The sequence below is a fragment of the Pteropus alecto genome, unplaced genomic scaffold, assembly GCF_000325575.1.
Source record: "Pteropus alecto unplaced genomic scaffold, ASM32557v1 scaffold100, whole genome shotgun sequence".
NCBI lineage: Eukaryota > Metazoa > Chordata > Mammalia > Chiroptera > Pteropodidae > Pteropus > Pteropus alecto.
Window position 1 is genome coordinate 5,767,562 of NW_006430723.1, and position 23,314 is coordinate 5,790,875.

General features: G+C 37.0%; 1 protein-coding gene across 6 annotated transcripts in view; it reads left to right on the top strand.

Moving 5' to 3' along the window:
- The window catches only part of CTNNA2 (catenin alpha 2), a 988,991-nt gene that overhangs the window by 770,719 nt on the left and 194,958 nt on the right, over window positions 1–23,314 (top strand). For all 6 annotated transcript variants that reach the window (XM_006905230.2, XM_006905232.1, XM_006905231.1 and 3 more), the window contains one exon: window positions 3,740–3,892. In XM_006905230.2, the coding sequence (XP_006905292.1) occupies window positions 3,740–3,892 (153 nt within the window). The remainder of the gene's footprint in view (window positions 1–3,739; window positions 3,893–23,314) is intronic.

Sequence of the window (23,314 nt, forward strand, 5' to 3'; positions counted from 1 at the left end):
TCACATAAGAAAGGCAAGATATATTGTTGAGTTTTTTCAAGATAAATTAATTGGTCCCTTGTCATCCTGTGAAGGTGACCAATTTTTTTCTTTAGTCATTATAAACTCATGAATTTAAACATATTTGATGGGTTTCAATCCAATGGAATTTTTTTTTTTTTTTATCCTTTGTGAAATTTAAACTGTCTGGTCTGTGGCTCAATGGAAGCCTCCTGAGTTATTTTTACATTACGTTAGCAGTCTTTGATAACTTTACCACTTGTTATAACAAGATAGGGTTTTAAGAACTGGGAATCAGCCATTTCTCTAAGAAGCCCTGATTCGTTTTAGTAGAAAATTGCGTTGCAAGATGTTCATCGCTACTGGTCTAATCATTGTTTTTAGGCTCTTTTAATGGAGAAAATGGGAAATCATACCTGTGTTTATGCATGTTTGTGTGTACATGTTTTCAATTTAAAAATTGATGTGTTCATATTGATATTTCTACTTTAGGTCTAGGATTATAGAGTTTTTCCTTAACCTCTTCTATATTACATCTTCTGTATTCCACACCAACATTCCTGTTAGCAAGGACAAAGGAGATAACAAATAAACTCTCATAACTAATTATTTGCTTTATTCTACTTTTAATGTTAGAATAACAATGTTCATATTACCACTATAATTAAAATTGCATAAAACAGTTAAAATCTTTGTGTATCTTATTTCCTTTCTCATCTCATTGTTTACATTGTTGTACTATGTCTTCATTGCCAGAACATACAACCATTTCATATTATACTCTCTCCCATTTAGACATCATATGTTCTTAATTCTGTAAGTAAGTATTTATTTAATACTCACTGCCAGTTCTCCTGTTGATGTTTTTCTAGTTATCTTGGTTGTTAGACTCCTTCTCTAACAGATTCCCCAAGAAAGATTCTTGGGAACAATATTTTCTGAGTTCTTGCATGTTGATCAAATTTTGTCTGTGCCATATATCCTTAAAAGTCAGCTTGGCTGGTTATAAAATTCTTAGCTCACAGCTTCTTTCCTTGAGTACCTTAAATAGAGTAGTTCATTTTCTTCTGGCATAAAGCTTTGTTGTTGAACAGTCTGATGATCATCTAATTTTCTTTTCTTTTAAGACATTTGCTATATTTGTCTAAATGCACAAGGATTCACATCTCCTCATTTTTCTTTAGACTCCAGTTATCTTGGTTGACAGTATGCGTCAGTCTTCTCAGGGCATGATATGCTCTTTCAGAAAGTAGTATGTGCATGTATGTGTGTATACATATATACATATATAACATAACTTACTTATGTAACATATGATATTATATTTATATAGTTATGTGTATCATTTTTTCAGGAAAATTTTCATGAGTTATGATTTTTAGTATTTGTTCTGTTTTATTCCTTTAATTTTCTTCTTTAGGGACTTTTGGTGACCATATATTGAATTTTATTTGCCTATCTTCAGTATGTGTCATCTTTCCTCAAATCTTTTATTATCTTTTTAAAAATTATTTTGGGTTAATTTTTTTTCTTTTTAAGGCATTGTCTGTTGTGCTTATCCATATTTAGTCTTCTTTTCAAATGATTTTTCTTTTATTCATAATTCTTTCTTAAGTTTCATGACCTCATACCTTATAATTTTTTTCTAATTTATATTTTTCTTTCATGCCTTATATCATTTTCTTAGTGTATTTTTATTTAAATAATAAATTGCAGTTTTAATCGGTTTTACAGACATATCTTTCTGGCATGCTTTCATGTGTGTGTAGAGATGATACTATATTTCTTGTTCTCATTTTTCTTATAGTAACTTAATATGAGTTTTGAACTTGATAATTTCAAATTGTTCATTTTTATGTAAAATCAGTCTTCCTGAGGTTTAGAAAGAAGCTTGATGCAGGTAGCTAGTCTAGCTTCACAGTGCTCTGACTTCTATTTTTGTAAGATGTTAAAAATATATGGTGGCTTGATTGGTGAGATAGACTGGCTCAGCTCATGTCCCCCACTTTATCTGGATCTTTTCTTTTAATTGATGTTGTCCCTGTCAAGTTCAATTTTGATTATATTCTCAAAAGTTTCACCTTCACGTGGGGTGCTGTCCTAGAAAAGAGCCATGACAGGTCAGTTTCAAGTGGGAACTGCACCATCCCTTTCAGACCTTCTTACCGTGGGCTCTGCCCTTACCGAAAGTCTGAAAGGGATGTTACTTTATAATTTCAGGCAAGTTATTTAGCTTTTCTGAGTCCCATCTTCTTCATTTGAAAAACTGGAATAAGAATAGTCTTTATCTCATAGTGTCGATGTGGAAATTACATGATATAATACATAAAGATCTTAGTTGAGTATTTGGCACATTGGGTATACCTGGACTATATGAAGTCATCAATAACCAACATTATTCCTGATCAGTAATTTAGCATACATTGCCAAGTGAGTAGTTAACTTTCCAGAGGCTTTATTATATTTTATGTGGTAAAATGCCAAACTCAATCCAAAGGTAAACCAAACTAAGTTATAGATATACATGTGTATACCTTAGTGCAAAAAGGAACTGAAATTTGTTCAGAGTTCTTTTTCTGACCATAAACAATATTTGTGTATCACCCTATCAAAAGATTTATCTGAATAGGTATATTTGTTTGGAAAATATATATATTGTTTATCACCTTTCCTTCTGTTTTTTAACATATGGGTATTTTCTCCCAGTATATATTTGGGCAATTATGAACAAAGCAGCACTCAGGTGATTTTTCAGGTACAGTTTCATTTCATTTTCATGCAGCTGCCCTGCTTCTGATTTTAACAACATGGGAATGATGTATAATTACACATTGTTAGAAATTTGAGTCTTTTATTCTTACTTACCTTGAAGAATAATTGTAAGTACTTCTTTCTGGAACACAACAACTGTATCATCATAGCATCTGGGCAGAAACATTTTTGAGATTGTCAGATGTTTCATATTTCCACCTTCATCAAATACAAACAATGTACCTAGAAAGAACAGGAGACTGCAGAATGGTAAAGTTTTCTGTGGAGTCAAGGTCCAACTCTTCATCTAAAATTCTCCCCATTCTGGTTATTATCTAGTTTCTCCTTTTTCTAAAGAGCCTGAGTCCTTGAACTTTATCACAGTTTAAAACTTCTTGGAGACATTTGGGCCAATTAAGGATGAGAACAGACCATTGATAGGAGAGCGTGTATAATGCATTGAGTTACAAGCTGTAACTTTCAGGTTAACATGTATACAGTTAATTCAGAGCCATCCATCAGTTACCTCTATTTTCCTTTGATGTGATAAAGTCTGGGAAAATTAAAAAGAAGAGGGCTGGGAGATGGGAGGAAAAGGTGAAGGGGATTAAGAAATACAAACTGCCAGTTATAAAATGAGTCACAGGAATGTAATGTACAGCACAGGGAATATAGTCAATGATATTGTAATAACTATGATAGGTACTAGACTTATTACGGTGATCACTTCATAAGGTATATAAATGTCTAATTACTATATTATACACTTGAAACTAATATAATATTGTGTGTCAACTATAGTTTAAAAAATAACAACAACAAAAAAAGAGTTGAAACATTATTTTAATAGATAAAGAGAGTTGGGCTTAGTTTAGAAAAACTCTTTATTCCCGGGCAGTAGTTTAATCTATATTGTCAAATGAGTAACAGGCTCTTAAAAGGATGCTTCTTCTATTCCTTAATGTGTGTGTTTTTGTTTTTACTGTAGCTTCGGAAAGCTGTGATGGATCACATATCTGATTCTTTCTTGGAAACCAACGTCCCTTTGCTAGTTCTCATTGAGGCTGCAAAGAGTGGGAATGAAAAAGAAGTAAAGGAGTATGCCCAGGTTTTCCGTGAACATGCCAACAAGCTGGTGGAGGTAAGTGAGGAGAGGCCTGAGGACTAGAATTGGTCCACAGGTTTAATCTCTCCATATGGCTGTTGGAATTTCAATAGACAGCCCTCCTGTGGTTTTCCTGGAGATGTAAGAGCCTGGGGCCTTCTTTTCCATTACCTTCCGATGACTCCATCCCTTGCAAAGAAAAGAGGTTATCAGTAATCTCTCCTCTCTATCCCACATGCTAAGTACGATCTGGAACATGTCTGTTAATTTTCTTGAACGATAGGTGGAGGTTGAAACAGAAGTAGAAGGGACACTCCAAAGTGCTGGATTTGAGGGAGTAGAAACTGCCAAATGGAGGTTTAAACTGTTCCCTCTTCTCTCTCTTCTCCACTTCACCCACCTAACCTAGATTAACTGTCCACGTTATTAACTTGAGAAAAAAAAAATTTCACTTCCCCCAAAGAGATGTTTTGACTCTCACTGAAGGGCCTTGGGGAAGTAGTAGGAGTTTAAGTTCAAGATCAGAAGTATATTTTATGTGTAGAGAAGTCCCTGGGAGTTGTTTTATAAATGCAAAATTATGTTGTGTAATATCAAAAAAAATTTTAAGGGAAACAAAATAAAGGGGAAATGATAACGATGCTGCCTAAATCTAGGAGCTGGAAACCAACAGCTTGGCAAAAGTTGCAGTCAGTGATGTGTAGCTAAGTAGAAAATTGGAGATGTTTAACGGGAAATGTGTGTCCTAGAGGAAAAAGTGCACACGAGAACGAGGATCCTGACAAATTTAGGAAATGGTTGTCAGAGCCAGGTTAAAACTTTAGCAGGCTCCGGGCACTTAACAACAACAAGAACAATAACAACAACAACAAACTTCTGATATATCTCCACTTTAATTAAAAATAAAAATAAAATTACTCAAAATGACAGACTGCTTAAATGCAAGGTAAAAGTAAAATATTTCCCCCCCTTAGAATGGCACAATTAAATTCTAAATCGAATCATCACATATGAAAACATTCTCTGTTTTTCTTGGAGTGAACGATAGGATTGTGCTCTGATTTAATTGTGCCCTAATCACCTGCTCAGTTTGCTCTTCAGTTAGTCCAGCCCTGCTGTTGCATCTGGGGCTGAAGACATCCAGGCAGCAGGAAGTCCTGCATCGGCCCAAAGGGAGCCCCAGGTCCTCTGGGATGCAGGCTGAGCCATCACCTATGACCGCAGTTAGCAAGTCGAGTGTGCAAAAGGCTAGTCCAAAGTAATGGAACCCATGAACTTCCTTCCTACCATAACCTTGATGTCTTCACAGAGCATCAGCCTTCAGTTAAAAATAGTGTCATAGTTATAATATCAAGGCAGTCTTTCTGGCTCTGTCCCCACTTATGAGGCAAGCACTCTGTCACCCCTCACATTCCACTCACATTTTCTGAGAGGTCACTTGGCCACTGAGGAATCCAGAGTCTTTCCAGGGTTGGTCCTTGGAAGCCCTGGCCACTTCCACGTCTTGAGAAAGAGAAGGTGAAGAAGGAGCACGGATGGAGGAGGGGTCAAGGGAAAGGAAGAGGAGGAAAGGAAATAATGCTGAATGAATGCCACAAAAGTTTAGTTATGCAAAATAATAGTATTGACATGTAGATATAGCATCTCATTTATATAATTACGTAACTTATAGTATAATTGCAGAATTGATAGAAAACTTTAATTAATTGTGTGTTATAGGCATTGTGGATAAAGAGGCATGAGTTTAAAGATGTATGATAAACATCTGCTACTTTTAGTCCTGTTGGTGTCTTTCTATAGTTCTACATTTAGTCTCATTTACAGATAGATAGTACTTAAAGATGACATCCTGTGTAATTGGGAGGCCAGGGCCAAGTGGCCCTCTTGTTTACTCATTATCCCCTCTCCTGTGATGGCCCCTGGACACATTCACCATTTTGCCTTATCTCATGTGTAAGTTTCACTGTAGGGGAATCCAAAAACTATGAATGATCCTTGATTCTCAAGTTGAGGCAGAAAGAGAAGGCTTGGGTCCGTCAGAGCCCCACATTCCAGAATATTACTGCTTTACCTCCCTCAGTTATTCTCTTCATTAAAATGGAGGGAGTGGGATGTAAACTGCCTCACTTTGATTAGAGAGGAACTGGGCTCAAAAGAATTTCTGTAGCTTATATCCCTCAAACAAATGGCTCCTTGCTGATGCATACTTGTAAAAAAAACTCAGAGCACTGGGCTGAGAGTCACACTTTTTTTAATTTTGAAAGTGTCTCAATGGACTTGGGTGCCTTTCTGGACCTAAATATCTGTGTTTGTAATATAAACAATATTTTAATATATTGATTTTATATCCATTGACCTTGATAAATTCGTTTACTAATTCCAAAAGTTTGTGTCCTTTTGAATGTTTTATGTACACAATTATGCTGTCTGTGAATTATGACCGTTGTATTTCTTCTTTCTCAATCTATATCTTGTTTTTCCCTCACGTTATTTCACTACAGTATTGTGGTAATAGATATTTTTGTAACTTGTAGATCCCACTGAGAAAATGTAAATATTTTACCATTACTTATATTGTTTGTTCTAGATTCTCTGCAGATACTTTTATTAGATTATTTTAGTTCTCTTCTATTACTCCTTTGCTAAAGTTTAAAAATAAAGTTTAATTAGAATAGAATTGTGTCAAATGCATTGTCTGCACATTTTGAGACAATTGTGTGATTTTCATGTCTTTTATTCTCCCTTAGAGGTATTGGTATCAAATTAATGCTTTCCCTCAAAATATGAGTAGGAAAATATCCCTTTTTTTCTCTTTCTTGGAAATGAATGAATGTGTAAAGCTAGCATTATTTATTTGTTAAATATTTGGAGAAATTCACTGATCCAGCAATCTGAGCTGGATCAAAATAAGTATATATTTGAGGAAAAGTTTAAAAATTGCAGATTTAATTTTTTTTTTTTACTAAACATAAGACTATTTAAAAGTTCTATTTCTTTTTGGGTCAGTTGTATTCTAGAAATTCCTTATTTTCATTTAATTTTCTAATTTTTTGACAAAATTTTCCATCTCTTAGTTTTTTTAACATGTAAAAATCTGTATTACCACCCCCCCCCATTCCTCATATTGCTAATTGGTGTCTTTTTTTTTTCTTGATTAGTTTTGGAAGAAGTTTATCAATTTAACAATCTTTTCTAAAACACAGCTTTCAGCTTTGTAGACTTCCTTTGTTGTCTACTTTATGCTCTTTATATTTCTTTTTTCTGGTATAACTTACTGTTCTTTATCTAGCTTCATGAAATGAATAACGACATCATTGGTTTTTAGCCTTTCTTATTTTAGTGATATATGCACTTAAGGCTATAAATTTCTCCCTAAGCTATGCTTATGTCTGGTTATTTCCTACTGACCTAATTTTTAGCTCACTCATCCTGTCTCCATCTGTGTGCAGTATACTTGAAACATCTATTGAGTTCATTTTTTTAAAAGAATTTCTAGTTGACTTTTTAAAAATTAATTTCAGTTCTCTAATAAAAATCATTATTAGGTTATCTCCTTTAAAAAATATATTAATCAGAGTTATTTTAAAAAATCCAAGTCAAAGTACTCCGATATTTGGGTCAGATTTGTTCCTGTTTTGTGGTTGCCCCACAAAGGGCAGCCATTCTCGCCACCCACCCCGCTCTCCCTGCCCCAATTGGCTTGGGTATTGAGACTGATGATATAACAACATCATCAAAAGGTTAAGAAAAGGTTTACTACTCACATAATGGGACTTTCTGGGGAGAGCAGAGCAGGACCCAAGCCAATCCACAGTGACTTCAGCAAAGAGAAGAACTGGTGGTTTGGATTTTTATCATAGAAGAGGGTGGGGCTAGGATCAAGCTTTCCATGCTGGGGCTGGAGTTTAAATGATTCGAACTCTCCTACTGGTGCCAAAAAAAAAAGGTGGGCATTTTAAAATCAGCTTGACCAGTTGTGGAACAAGATGAAAAGGAGGAAGAGTGGAGCTTAAAAAGCTGTCAGCACCCATTCGAAATGGAGTAAGACTGTTCATTACAATTCACCCCTGATGTTAGAGTGATGACCAGAAGGTGCCATGTTTCATTTAATTGATTTTGAACTTGTTTAAGTAAGCTGTTATGGAGTGCTATAAGGCTTTCAAAATGGAGATAGACTTTATTATGGTGTCTGTTTTTATTATTTGATTTTTATGTTAATTATTTTTTATAGGCCAGGTAACTTTTGATCAAGTGGCAAACATTTGTATGGATACATATAGAGGGTATGTATCTTAGTCTATTCGGGCTAATATAGCAAAATGCCACAGACTGGGTGGCTTATAAACAATGGAAATTTATTTCTCACAGTTCTGGAGGCTCAGCAGTCCAAAATCAAGGCTCTAGAATGGCTCTATTCTTGTGAAAGCACTCTTCCTGGTTCACAGCTGGCACCTTCTTCCTGTGTCCTCACACAGTGGAAGAGCTGAGGGATCTCTGTTGTGTCCCTTTAAAAAGAACATTCATCCCATTCATAAGGGCTCCACTTTCATGATGTAAGAACCTCCCAAAGCCTACTTCCTAGTACCATCACATCAGGCATTAAAATTTCAAAATGTGAATTTGAGGCAGGGGCACAAATATTCAGACCATAGCATCGGTAGAATGTTTCCTCCCTCCAGAGAGAATTCACCCTGTCCTCTGAAGGGCGCAGAGAGGCAAACCATTTCAGTCCATCAAGAATTGAAGTGATTTGTGGCTAGTTCATAGTCTTTCTAAGGTATTATCTACCTTTCTTGTACCTTGGTTCTATGATAGAGTCTTCCATGGATCCCAGCAGAGGGCCAGATATGTTATTTAGTGTCCAATCTCATTTGTGAAACATTTATTCCAATTTTTCTTTGTCCAGCAACATAAGATCGCTGTAAACTTTGCTTTGCCTTCTTTTATGCTTTCAATTTGCTTTTTTTTTACTATTGCTATGTGTAACTTAATAGACAAAGATCTTGGGAGAAAACTGGTGATAAAGAGCCAGGCTTTGAATCTACCTTCTCTATGGGACTTTAGTTCCAAAAGTGTTTGCTTCCTTGGCTATCTTGGACTCCAGTCTTTGCTTCTCACAACTTTATGGGATTGCTGCAGACTCTGAAGAATTATCTTCCACTCAACAGCTAACTTTTATGTGACATCTCAGTTTCTCTTTCAAAACAAAGGATGAGCAAGTCCCTGGGAGGAAAAGTGAAATACAGCAAGGTGGGCTTCCCTCAAAGAGCATCTCTTTTGGATCTAGTCTGAGTTTTGACTTATTTGGCCGCTGGACCATGCTTTCAAGGCAGTTTTTTTTATTTTGCATTTCTAGTTGTCCTCAGCAGAAAAGTGAATCTTCTTAGCTACTATGTGGCTGGAAGTGGAAATTCCTGAGAGAGCTGGGTTAGCAACTTTGTGGGGATGTTTTTGGTTGTTGTTAATATTTTTAGCCAGACATCTCTTTATTCAGTTGAAATAATTAGCTTTTATGCCTCAAATGAATACATAAATCAATAAAAACAGTTCAGACTGAATTGAAATAATCATTTCCATGCTCAGCCCACTTCCTGTAATTCCTTTACTTAGAGCTTCCTTCTCCCTCTAAACACAATCTCACAACTTTCAGGGCACATTTGATCCCCATTCAAGAAACTCTGGTGGATCTCTATGTTGCCATCAATATAAATCATATAAGAATTAGATGTCAACGATTTTTGAATGCAGAGTGCACGAATACATAAAATTATGCGTCATCTATGAATCAATGATAGTTTTAGCCCTTCAACATTTCCTGGTTATTGAGTTTGTTATAATGTATTTGGTTTTCCATTTTTTTTCCCCTTATATCTGAGTGCCATTTTTCCCCAGTTTGGTATTTGCTCTTCACAGATTGATGTAATGGTGTGAATGAAGGGTGTCACAATGTATTACACAATTTTGTGGTTTTCAGAAAGTCCTCAACAAGGTTAGTTTTAGTGCAAATAAAATAGTAAATTATGAATAGGGAGAAATAATTTGGCTTTTTGTAATTGTCTTAACAAGTGAAATCTTGAGGATTTTTCCTCCACTGTGATGGAAACATTTCATAAAGACTAGGTAAACTCGCACCAGGGTTCATTGATTAAGAGAAGTTAACAGGTCAACCATGGTGCCTTGTGATCTGTAATATCGGCCACTGTAGGAAGTATTACCAGTAAAAATTATTATTTTTTTAAATTTAGTGAAGTCTCTCAACTCCAGAATCCAGCTGACTCATCCCCTCTGAAGGTCAGCAAAGGGCTTCGGGGTGGTACCCACTCTGAGAGTGTGCTTAGCCGATCAGAGGACACCTGTGGTACCTCATTTCCAAGTCTTTTGGAGAAATGGAATGCAAATTATGGCAGCTAAGTACCAAAGTAATATGGTCTGAGAGGGTGGGGTGAAGTGGATGTAAATTGGGGCAAAATATGCATTGCAGCAAAGAAAATAAAAGCTAATCTGGAAAATGAAATGCAAAGTCAATAGGGCTCCAGAGGCATTTTATTTTTTCAGAGGCTTCAGAGGCATTTTATTTATTCCACTGCTTTGCTACGCAGTCAGTCTACTTGCTCTTCTTTCTTCTCCTCCATCTCCACTGAAAACACCCTAGAGTGAGCTACATACTCTTGTCTGGGGAACTGCAGTGTCCTCCTCACAGGCTTCTCATCTCCCGGTCCTCCTTCAGTCCCTTCTGTACAGAGCAGCCAGAGTGAGCTTCTGAAAATGCAAATCAGATCATGCAATTTCCCTGACTGAGACCATTCAGGGACTTCCTGTTATTCTCAGGTTAAGGACTCAAGTTTTAAAAAAGCGTGGCCCCCTCTTCATTCTCTAGGCTCACCTGCCTGTCCTCTCCCACTTCCTACAATGTGTCAGCCACACAGGCCTTCTTTTGTTGAATGTGCTGTGCTCCCTCCAACCTAGGCCTGTGCTTATGTTGTGCCTTTCGTGATAGCCTCCCCACTCTACCCCTTCCTCATTTCTAATTGTTGTTCAGCTTTTAGCTCAAATATCATGTCCCCACATGGGATCAGTTCCCTGTGTTTTCACTCTCATGGAACCCTGTTTACTTTTGATTTGCTCACATCCAGCTCTACGACTATATGCTATTTCTCCTGCTAGATTAGCAATTCCTTTAGGAAAGAGACTTTGTCTAACTTATTCTTGACTACAACCCAACACGTAGCCAAGAGTCTAGCATACAGTAGGTTTTCGGTAAATAGATATGGCCTAAAAAATGAATAAAGTAATAAATGCAGCCGGGGATATTACCAATTTTTTTACTCCTGAGGTAATATCTTTTAATAGCAAGGCTGTAGGACCATAAACAGGTGCCTCGGGATCAGTAAAGAGGCATTGCGCTTATTTAATTCCCTAATTTACTGCCAAGGAGGGATTTCGAATCTGAGAAAAACTAATGTGAACTCTCATTTCTCATGAGAAGAGAGGCTTTGCTGTGTGGAAATTCCTGAGAAGCTGAACTAACTTTGTCAGGATGCTCCTGAAGCAGTGCTCCGAACTCCGCTGCCATTTCTTCCTGCCCTATGCCTCACGAGTGTGCAGTTGTCCTTCTCCTTGGCTACAGAGGATCTGAAATAGGGAGCTGGTCCTATCTGACATAACTGAGGCCATAACAGTGAAGAGTTAGACACTGGAATCTCGACTCTGCTTCATCCTCTTGACTTAGTTACTCCCGATAACAGTACCATGCAGTATAAGAAGCTGTATCTTAGACAATATAGGGCTCAAAAGTAAGGGGCAAACCCTAATATTCAGAATCACTAATGTGATCATTAGTAAAGCACTGACTGCCTTGCATTCAGCCTTGAGTAAATTGCTTTTCTCAATTAATCCCTCCACTTGCACAGAAGATTCATTGAGTGGCAAATATTTACTTTTACTGAGTGCCTACCATGTGATGACAGTTGCTGGGAATCTAACCATGAAAATATCAGATGAACTTTCTGCCTCTCCTGGGACATACGTTTTGTTGGGGAAGATTGAGAAAGTGAGATAAACGTATAACACGTAAATTGGAACTTTGTCTGAAGAGCAAAATAAAGCAGAGTAGGGGAAAGAGAAGGATGAAGGAGGGGACGTGTGGTCAGAAAAGCCTTGTCTCCTAAGGTGATTGTTAAGCGGGGACTTGAAGGAAGTGGAAGAACATTCCAGACTGCGAAGAAAAGGGCAAAGACCCCCAAGGCTTGTGCGCTTGGCATGTTTGATAAAGAACAAAGAACAGTGTGACTGCAGCCAAAAGAGAGGAAAATTTTCAGAGGTGAGGTTGAGGGCTGGGTGTAAAGATTTTTGTATTTTACTCAGATATTTGAATCCATTGAAGGCTTTGAACAAAGACATGGCATGATCTGCCTTCCATTTTGAAAGAATCACTGTGCTACTCTGTGGAAAATGTATAGTAAAGTGACAAAAGTAGAATAGATAAAAGGTTGTTTCAGTCGTCCAGCAAGGGATTAGTACTATAGGCCACGGAGGTGAGAAGAAGTGGTTGGGTTTTTGTTATATTCCCAAGGTTGAGCCAGTATATTGGATGTTGGATATGAGGCAGAGAGGAATCTGGGATGACTCCAAGTTTTGACATGCTGTGGTCATGAAACCATTTGGAATGCTTAAAAAACATAGCCTCCACTCTCAGACTGTTTCTTGACTGGCTCTGTCTCTAGCTATTTGATAAGTGCTATCCTGAAAACCCTACACAAATGTCTTGCATTTAAATAAACATAATAGAGCTTTGTAAACTTCGGGGTCTCAATTTGAACCCTGAACCAAAAAGAAAATAAAAAACAGCTGCATTAAAAATTACATTGATGGAATGAGATCTCCATGGCTTTTTTAAAGTACAAACTGAACTTTCTTATCTTTTTCTCAACACTGCTATCCCCAATTCAGTTAATGTATTTAAACTAGAACTGAATTATTGGACTTTATCAAGTAATTGAGCCATAACAAATCTATAAATCATAATATTTTGTGAAGAGCTATTTTGTTCCAGCTCAAGTACATGACAAATTTACAGTAAATTCCTTCTGTCGTTTCGGGAGCATATATACCAATACCATCCCTCACCCTCTCCAAAATGTCCTAATTCCTAAACTTTACCATATTTTATATTTTTTCCTGTAGCCTACAGTAAAGCATTACAAAAAAGTTCAAGGGTTCACTTTAGGCTCTTAATAATTACTTAAATATTGGGCTAGGGTTCTTTATAAGCTCTTTTTTACCTTTTTAAATGATTTTGACAACCTAACGAAGTCACCACTGTTTTTAACTCTAGTTTACAGATGAGATGACTGAGGTTTCAAGAAGTTTAATAACTTGTCCAATGTTATGCATCGGAAAGAGGCAGAAACCCAAGTGTCCTGACTCCTGAGACCATATTGTGCACCCTGTCCCCAGGCTCTTGTCCAAGGTGTACATGGAGACTGGTGTCTGATCCTTTATGGAAGCATTTGGTATATTGCCTGGCCCCAAAGTAATTGCTTGAAAATGTTGGCTGCTCTGTTGCTGCTACTGACAGGTGTTAATTTCCATATTTCTCAAATCACATTTCAGAGAATAGCCATACTTTTTTGCACACACCGTTGGGAGTACCATGCAGCTCTCCAAAGTAATTACTGTAATGGTGATTCGAGTTGCTCTTTGGTACCAGTATTGGGCTACTAAGCTCACTTGGTAGCTTCATGAAATCTTCATCAGCAACAACCTGAATGGTTCATATCTGTTCAAATTACCAAATGCCACGAACTCTCAAGGTTGCTTGCAAATAGTGGATTCTAAGGATATTAAATATTTTCATGTCAAAGGTCTATTGAAGTTCTTGAGTTGACTATGCACAAAATTTAAGTACTTCGATCTTTAAGTTACATTTCAGTCATTACAACTAGTCAAAATGCAAAGTGTAGGGCCACATTATGAAATCAATTCTCTTTAGATGTAAGAAGGATTGACTATTAATTTTCATGAAAACGTGGTTTGCTGGCATCTAAAAACTTTCCGCACTGTGACCAACCCCCAACATTCACCCCATAGGTGAACTAAGTATACTTATGAAGTAATACTCAGAAAAGAGGACAGTTAACTATGTTGCTCATAATTAAGGAGAAGAGGAAAGACATCCAGGCTTAGCTTGTTTTCTGTGCTAGATAGTGTAATGATTTTCACATATTATCTCATTTAATCCTGTTAACAAGTAAGTGCTTTAATCGTCAATATCACAGTTTTGCAAATTAGGAAACTGAGGTCAAAGGAGACTAAAAGCAGCCTGACCGAAGTCAGTAGCTGGTGGGTGAGTGACAGAGCCAGAATTTAGAAGCTTTCGGGTCCGTGTTCTTCATGCTATCCATTATGCTGCCTCCTCCCCTCACCCCGCTTCCTCTTTCTCCTCTCTTTCTATATGTGTATGTGTATTGATATATACATATATACAGTTATACATATATATACACAGTTACATATATTATCCTTATACATTTCTTATCACTTTACCCAAAATAAAACCATAACCAGTAGTATATTACTATATTTTTAATCTGCTCTCCAAAGTTGAGAAAGAGTGGTGTTATGTATTAAGAATTTTCTGAGGAAGTTGGAGTCTGGGCTATAATTGTGGTGTTGTCAGATCAGACGTTAGAGGGTCACATTCAGTGTGGCTACTGCAGACAGAAAATATTTGGTCTTTCTTTGTATAGTAGATCCCCTCGTTCAGGGGTGGGGATATGTTCCAGGCCCCCCCCCACACACACACACCAGTGGATGCCTGAATCTGTGGATAGTACCAAAGCCTATATATACTATGTTTTTTCCTATACATACATAACTCTGATAAAGTTTAATTTATAAATTAGGAGCAGTAAGAGATTAACAATAGTTAATAATAGAACAGCTATAACAATATATTATAATAAAATTTATGTGAATGTGGCCTTTCTCTCTCTCTCTCAAAATATCTTATTGTACTGTGCTCACCCTTCCTCTTGTGATGATGTGAGATGATCCAATGCCCACGTGATGAGATGAAGTGAGGCGAGTGACGAGGCATTGTGACATAGGCTATAACAGGGTAGCTGAAGGACTTTTTGTGAAATCTTTAGGAAGAACATTGTAATTGGAAGTTGTTTCTTTTTAACTCATCAAAGTGTTGCTACAGAGGATGTAATCTTACAGTGATCATACTGGTAATTTTAATGCTGTATTCTATCTGAGGATTTTATTCCATGATTTTTGTAAAATAAGGGTTACTCAGGCACAAGCACTATGATACCATAATAGTTAATCTGATAACCCTGCTAAGTGACTAAGGGCTTGGGAACATCTATAGTGTGGAGAAGCTGCACAAAGGGACGATTATGTGTGTGTAGTGGGGGGCGTGGGGCAGTGAGATTTCATCATGATACTCAGAACTGTGTACAATTTAAACTTGTGAAATATTTATTTCTAGAATTTTTTATTTATTATTTTGGACCAGTCGACCACGGATAATTGAAACCGTAGAAACTACCAATAAGTGGGGACTACTGTACTCAATATTAGTTTTACTATTTCATCACCTGTATGGAAGTGACTGTCCTCTGTGTGGATGTGTCTGTTTTCTCCTGTAGTTTTGTTTTCTGCAACTGTTAAAAGGTATGTATATTTTAGTTCAGCTAACTCAGATACCTTGCTGTGTAGTAAAACTTTACATTATTAAGGTCAGATCCATTCAACGCAAAAATGAAAAATCAAGTCCCATTAAAAATGTGGTTTGTTTAAGAGCAAGAAGTTTTTCATTGCCCAAGAAAAAGACTCTTCGACGCTCATTTGTTCAGTCTTTGTTACCTGTAAGGGCTTTGTATATTACAAAGCCCCCTAGGCTTTGTAATAATTTGAGAGGGATGGTATGTTGGGACATTGCTCTTTTGAAATAAAAACAAGTTTTCAAATTACCTAGACCCCATGAGCTTTAGAAGGAGTTAGAGTCAACTTCACAGAGCCTTGTGGCCTGCCCGAGGCCAGTGAATGTGTGCTTTCAACCCTTACCTTACAAAACCAACATTGGGTCCTTTGGACCTGATGACTGGGATTTTTTTGACAGTGTCATGATCTACCCCTATAGCTGTGAGAATGAACAAATCATTTTAAATCTTCTGACCCTTAGCTTTTGCATCTGGCACATCATTTAGGTCCTGTCTATCTCTGCCATTTTCTATTTTGAGGATCTTGACTAATGCCAGATTCTAGAATAAGAGAAGACCCAAAAAATTGTCTTGTTCTGGAGTACATTTGTGGCTGAAAGGGCAATTGGGGGGGCTAGAAGAAGAACATATCACTCCTACAGTTTTCTGGTGCCCTCATGTCTCAAGTGAGCACTGAACTGAAGCTGAGAATATAGTTGGTGACTAAGCTATTCTAGACCCCAAAGTGACCAAAATATAGATTACATACTATGTATTTTACTCCTGTGGCTTTTGCCTGTGACTGACCCAATGACCCAAAGACAAGCTTGAATGGCTCTTAATCACATTGGCAATTATATACGTGAGAACCAAAGAGAGAATAGAGGCCAATGCCTGCCACAGAGAAAAATCTACATATGAGTTAAATTATCCACTGAGATTGTTTATTTGACTTAAGAGCTTCCTCCCCACGCCCCCACCCTGTAGGCTCATTAGTACCTGCTGGTAAAAGCAAATAGCTGTGATCGGCTGTAGTGCTAAGGGGTGACAGGTGGTGTGGCATTGTTTAACACACTCTGCTCCAATCTCCAAAAAGTATTTTCTTCCCCTCTTATGTGTGAGTATGTATATTAGACATGTACACAGTCTTTGATCTAAAGAACAAGTATTTTCTTAATAATTTGTAAAATACACTATGAATATTTTTAGAAAAATTTGATGTTTTAATTGACCTCTCATGTAAAATCTATGTAAAAGCTCTTTGTAATACAAATGCACCTTCAAGAAATTTCCCCACTCCCATTTCCAACCAGACTGCTGCCCTCAGCTGCTCCTGCTTAGACATTCTGGAGCTGTCACCAAGTGAGTTTCACACATCCAAGGTGCCTGGGAATTAAGTCAATATTTTCACATAATGCCAGTTGCCACCCAAATATAGTTACTTACTGAGACTGACAACTTGTTATTTTTATGCAGAAACAATAGGAACCCAGGATTTATCTTTTCTAAATGTTTTCTTGGAACGCTGAAAACACAAACACATTTTTCCAAATCCCTAAAATTTTCCAAGTGAATGATTACTACGTGTTTGTGGAAAGATCCAAGGCCTCAAACCCACCAAATTCCCTCACTCACATAGTTCAAATTTGTTTTTTTCTTATTTTAAATCTTTTAAAAGGTTGGTTTGTAACTTAATTGTAAAACACAAGATGCTCTGATGACGAAATATGGAATGTGTAGGCAAAAATGCCTTTCAGGTTGCCTGTGTGAGGAACGGTACTGTAGATTTTCTTCAAAATGTCATGACAGTTTCTTCACGGAGGCTGAAGACATGGATGTTGTTAATGGCATGGGAGAGGCAGAGTTTCCTATGGATCACTAGTTTTGCAAAGTAAAAATAGGTGGTGATTTGACCTATCCCAATGCAACACTCAGCTAAAGAGGCTGTTTTGATCCCCATAATCAAGAATCTCAAAAAGTCAAGTCTTTTCAAGTAGATGCTTTCAAGTATCTCTGTTTCATAGAGCTTTAAAAAAAATAACTTGCGATTTACATTCAAATTGATACACTTTTCATGTGCCTGTTCTGTAAACATGAACCCAGGCAGTTGTCTTCCTCTTCAGAGGACCTCTAACGCCTCAGCCTCACATCCATCTGGGGAAGAGGCTCTGAAGGGCCCTACACTGCCCAGTATGGAGGGCGAATCCTTCCCGGTCCTGTCAAGTCCAGAGCTGAGCAAGCCTCAGCAAAATTCTCATTTAATGCTGCAGCCAGGAATTAAGGCCACATTCTTGCAGAGGAAACTTGAAAGCAGTCAGGAATAGTAAGGGAGCTGTGATTTAGGCTGCCGTGGTGAGGTCAGAAGCTCCGGCAAGCAGGAGCAGGAAGACTAGAGAGTATATGTTGAAGGAAAGAGGAAAGAGGGAGGTCTGACAGGCAGGGGAAGCAGAGAAGCTTGTCGCCTCTGCTAACTGCTCTACCTGATTTGGCTCTAATTCCTACTTTGGATTCACTGTTTCTCTGCCCTTGAATTTAGCCGTGAGGAACATTTTCCCCTCTCATTGACTTCATAGACTCTGACCGTCCTCTGTTATTTCTCCCCATGGTCCTCTTATCACCAGAAACCTTTCAAATAGACATTCAGTATATTTGTAGGTTTCAGTGCCATGTATTTCTACAAATAATGGTTCTATTATTGCTCATTATTTCCCTTGATTGTTTTTTGAGGGAAAAAATCTAATATCCAATGAATTCTCTTTGTTTGATTTTTGCCTGGAATTTTGAGGGTAACAATTGCTTTTCTCAAAATGAAAATAATTCAACCTTTGTTTCAGTTGCTTAACCAGAGTTTTGGAGGAAGAGCTTTTGCTCAAACACATCGATAAATGGCTGCCTTAGAATTCTGAATATTTTCTCACGGTCAAAAGCACTAATGACATTTATACAAGTGATTTTCTTACCCACAAGGAGAGCATTGAAGCTAATATTTCTTCATCCCATCTTGGAGAATTTCAGTGTCAAATCACTATTTCCATTACAAGTTTTCTGGAAGGAGGAAGGAAGTTAAGTGAGATTTTTATTTTCATGTAGTTGCTTGCCATTTCCTAGCCACGGTAACTTAAGTTACTAAGTTTACAGTAAGTTATCTTTCACAGTAGCTTTCAAAGGCATCAACTCTGTTTTGCTCAAAGAAATTTACAGCTTTGCAGAAACTTAATGCACTGGTAGCTGTTATGGTGGTATATTTAACTTGGACTTGCAATTTATCATTCTGGAATGACATTGTGGTGGTCATGATTTCAGAAAAGCTGACCTCCTTTGAATAAAATTTTGGACATGGTAGAGATTATGAAGATCAAAGTATTTAATAAAATATGATTACTTTACAACAGCGTTTCTCAACCTCCTCATGTTGACATTTTAGGTTCCTTATTCTTTCTTGCGTGGTGTTGTCCTGGGCATTGTAGGATGTTTAGCAACGTCACTGGCCTCTGCCAGTCAGATGTCAGTAGCAGCCTGTTGTGACAACCAAAAGTGGTAGAGAAATCACCAAAGATCACACGGGGGACAAAATCATCCCCCGTGAGAACACTTCTTCACAATTTTTCTATAAAATAAATATGTATGTCATGAACTTTAAATTATGTACACTTAGTGTCCCATACCTACATTGGTTAATTTGTAACACACATTATCTGATGGGAATAAAATGACCAAAAAAGAGAAGAGATAATTAATTGTAATTATCTCTGAAATTGCTGTTACTCAAAACTTTCACCAGTTTCTCTCCCCATAAGTAATCTGGTAAAAACCCCTTGTCCCCAAACTATTTTCTTATCTTCTTTAAAGCTTCCTTATATCTCACTATTTAAAATATGTCCTAGTGTTTTGGAACTACTTCCAGAAGGGGACCCTTAACTGTTGTTCAAGTAATAGTATCTAATTAGGGTTTTCTAACTGATTTATTATTAACTAAGGCAGCTGGATGAAACTAAAGCTTTAATGAAAGAGGACAGGAGAGGTATTAGAGGAGAAGGTAAGTAGATAATATACTGGGAAAAGATGTGCACAAAAAAGAGAATGAAAGATGATAAAGTCCACCCTCATTTAATCATCAGTAAGGTTCAAGACCAGTAATTAAATGAAACAGGACAGACATCATACATAAATGCTTATTAGTTGAGAGTTACATTTGGGTTGGAATTCTCTGGATTGGCCTGGTCTTAATCTACCTTTGTTGTTTAACTTTGTATTACTTTCTTAAAAATGGAAAAAAAAAAAATTAATGCAGTTAACAGCTTTTCTTAGTGCCCTGACGTATGTCATACTTGCTGCTTCTGAGTCTTAACTCCTGACTTTAGCTCAGCTAGGATTTTTTTTTCCTGTTGCTCAAATGATCTCTTGCTTTATTTTTTAATGAAAAGGTAAGAAAAATGCAAGATAGCTTTTAAGCAGTTAAGGATAAATATGTGCTGTGGCTCTAGTACATAAGGACAGTATACAAGACAGGAAGAACACCCTCATCCCTAGGTCATGGTCATTGGCTTTGGAGAGACACTACTCCCCAAGGCATGTGGATACTGATTACAGAAAACACTAGGCTCAAAGTATGACCCCTGGACCAGCAACATTGGCCTTATCTGAGAGCTTTTTGGAAATTCAGAATCTCAGGCACCACCTCTGACCTCATTTGGCATATTAACAACATCCCTATGTGAGTCCTATGACCTTTAAGTTTGTGTAGTCCTGGCATAAGGAACATCATTTTCCAGACTGTATCTTCATGAGCTGCTCTATGGGAAAAAAAGGATTAAAGGATTATAGGATGAAATACATATGTGGGAATCTCCTCATACTATAGCCACTTTTTAGAGGTTCACAATGATCATGGACACTGAGAAAGATACTTTGGAAAACCCCAAATTATAACATCAGGCCTTGGGGGTTGAGAGGAGGTTTGAATTTCCAAATATTATAATTAAGATTTGGTTATAGAAAACAACTGAAGGGGCCGACATGATGAAAGTAATGTGTTGGGTGATTACTTTGAATCAACTTTATTATTTTTTTAATGCTAAAATATGAATACATTTTCAAATTTCATGGCAGTCAGATTGCTAAATACCATTAGCATCCAAATTACCCTGTCAAAGGCAATCCAGAAACGCATAATTACTATTAAATCAATGCTTATTTGCCAAGTGTAATTATTTATTTAGTTGGCAATTATTTTTTTTTTCTGGCATTTGTTCCAAATACATTTGATAAAATGTGGACAATTCTGTATTCGTTTGCTAGGGCTGCCATAATAAAATACTATCAGCTGGATAGCTTAAACAACAGAAATTTATTTTCTCACAGTTCTGGAGAGTGAAAGTCCAAGGTCAAGGTGTCAGCAGGTTTGCTTTCTCCTGAGGCCTCTCTCCTTGGCTTGCAGATGGCTGCCTTTTCTCTGTGTCCTCACATAGTCTTTTCCTCTATGCGCACACATCCCTGGTATTTCCTTGTGTGTTCAAATGTCCCCTTCTTATAAAGACACCAGTCAGATTAGATTAAGTCAGTCTCACCAGCCTCATTTTAACTTAATCATCTCTTTAAAGACCATATTTCCAGATCCAGTCACACTCTGCAGTACTGGAGATTAGGGTTTCCATATATGAATTTTGGGAGCACACAATTCAGTTTATGAAAAGCACCAAATTTGCTTGCTTTATGAAAGAAAAAAGAATGTTTACTTTTATATGTCCATTTTGAAGAGTTTACATTTTAATTTTCACCTAGTATTTAAGTGAATGATTGCATATTTCAGAGGTAATTTTATAGTGATTGGTCTAATTCATCATGAATTCTTCTTTCTCTTGACGGAAATTTTTACACCTTAAAAAATCTTCAACCTTTCCAAGTGTATTACATAGAGAAAGCCTTACTTCATCAAGAATTTCCTCAGATTCTTAAGTCTGGTTCAGGCTGGCGTCGTCCATTGTGAGCCCGCTCATAGCATTCTTCATTCTGTCCAACCCTTACGTACTGGAAGAAGATTTGTGTGAGGTTACCACTCTCCTATAATTTATTCACCCATGTTTATATTTTTTTCCTTCTAGTATTCATCACTCACTTCTTTCCCAGGAAGCCACTGTTTTTTGTTTGTTTGTTTGTTTTTTCCCCCATCACACATTTCTTATTCATCCTGGTCAAGGTAGGGTATTTGCACCTGAAAGACCTCTTGAAACTGCGCTCTGAACAGCTGAAAAAGTACACAATACCCTGTTTGCTGGAAGGGCTGAGAGAGGATGAAGGGTGGGCATGGTGCTGACTGCTACTTCCTTCACTCTACCTGCGAACATCATTTACCAGTCTGAGCAACTGCCATTCTTGGGTTGCTCAGACTGGTAAATGTTGCCACTGCTGCTTGGGGAATATGCATTTTTAAAATACTTTTTTTGGTAATAAAATATTTGCTGAAATTATATGAGTAAACACAGTAGGGGTGGCAAGTGAGAACAGTAATGATATTGAATATATCATGTAATTATGAGCTAGACTTTCCCAAGTCTAAATTCCTTGACTGTTTTAGAGCTCTTACTAGCTACATCAATTGCAGCATGAGTATCTTACTATATCTAGTGATTTACCCTAGCAACAACGACATCATCAATTTATTTTTCATTTCTACTGATGCATTTTAATGTTAAGATATTTGCAGAAAAAGTAGAAGTTGAGAATAAATGAAGCATTGTATACAGTTGTACTTGATAATAACATCGAGTGTTTGTACGGCATTTTAATATTTTTATATTGCATATATTTATATTTTTTCAAAAACACTTTCATTATTATGCATTTGATTTTTTGGAACAGCTCACTGAGGAATATAAGGCAAATTGCTTTCCCAAAAGCTGCCATGCTGCCAGTTGGTGACAGACATGACTCTAGAGTTCAAATTTCCACCCTCCTAATTTCATTTCCATTCATCCAGTATTAATTGAGCACCTACTATGTGCCAGACACTGTTCTGATCATGTGAGATGTATCAATGAACAGTACAGAGGTCTCCATCCTTGAGGAACTTAATTCTAATTGTAGAAAACAGATAATAAGTGGTAGATAAAATAAATATGTAACTTATTTAATAATTACAAAGTGGCAAGTGCTATGGAAAAAGTAAATGTAGAGCAGTAAGGGAGATCGAGAGTAGGGGCTTGCAGTTTTAATCAAGTTGTCAGAAGAGACTATGGAGAAAATGACATTTGGGCAAAGTCTGGTAAAAACTGATTTCGGTGTTTAGTAATTTATCCATTGTGTCTCCCTTCCACTTGGACATTGGTTATAGCATATTACCCAAACGGCTTGCAAATATTTTCTTAGAAAACTTAACACCATGGAGTGATTTTAAAAAAAATGACATTAGCCTGCACTTCTAAAAAATGACAGTGCGGAACTAGGGAAAGCTAACCTTCTCCCATTGAGTCCTGGTAAGCAGAGAGATCGAGAGTAGGGGCTTGCAGTTTTAATCGAGTTGTCAGAAGAGATTATGGAGAAAATGACATTTGGGCAAAGTCTGAAAAAAACTGATTTCGGTGTTTAGTAATTTATTCATTGTGTCTCCCTTCCAGTTGGACATTGGTTATAGCATATTACCCAAATGGCTTGCAAATATTTTCTTATAAAACCTTAACACCATGGAGTGATTTAAAAAAAAAATGGCATTGGCCTGCACTTCTAAAAAATGACAATGTGGAACTAGGGA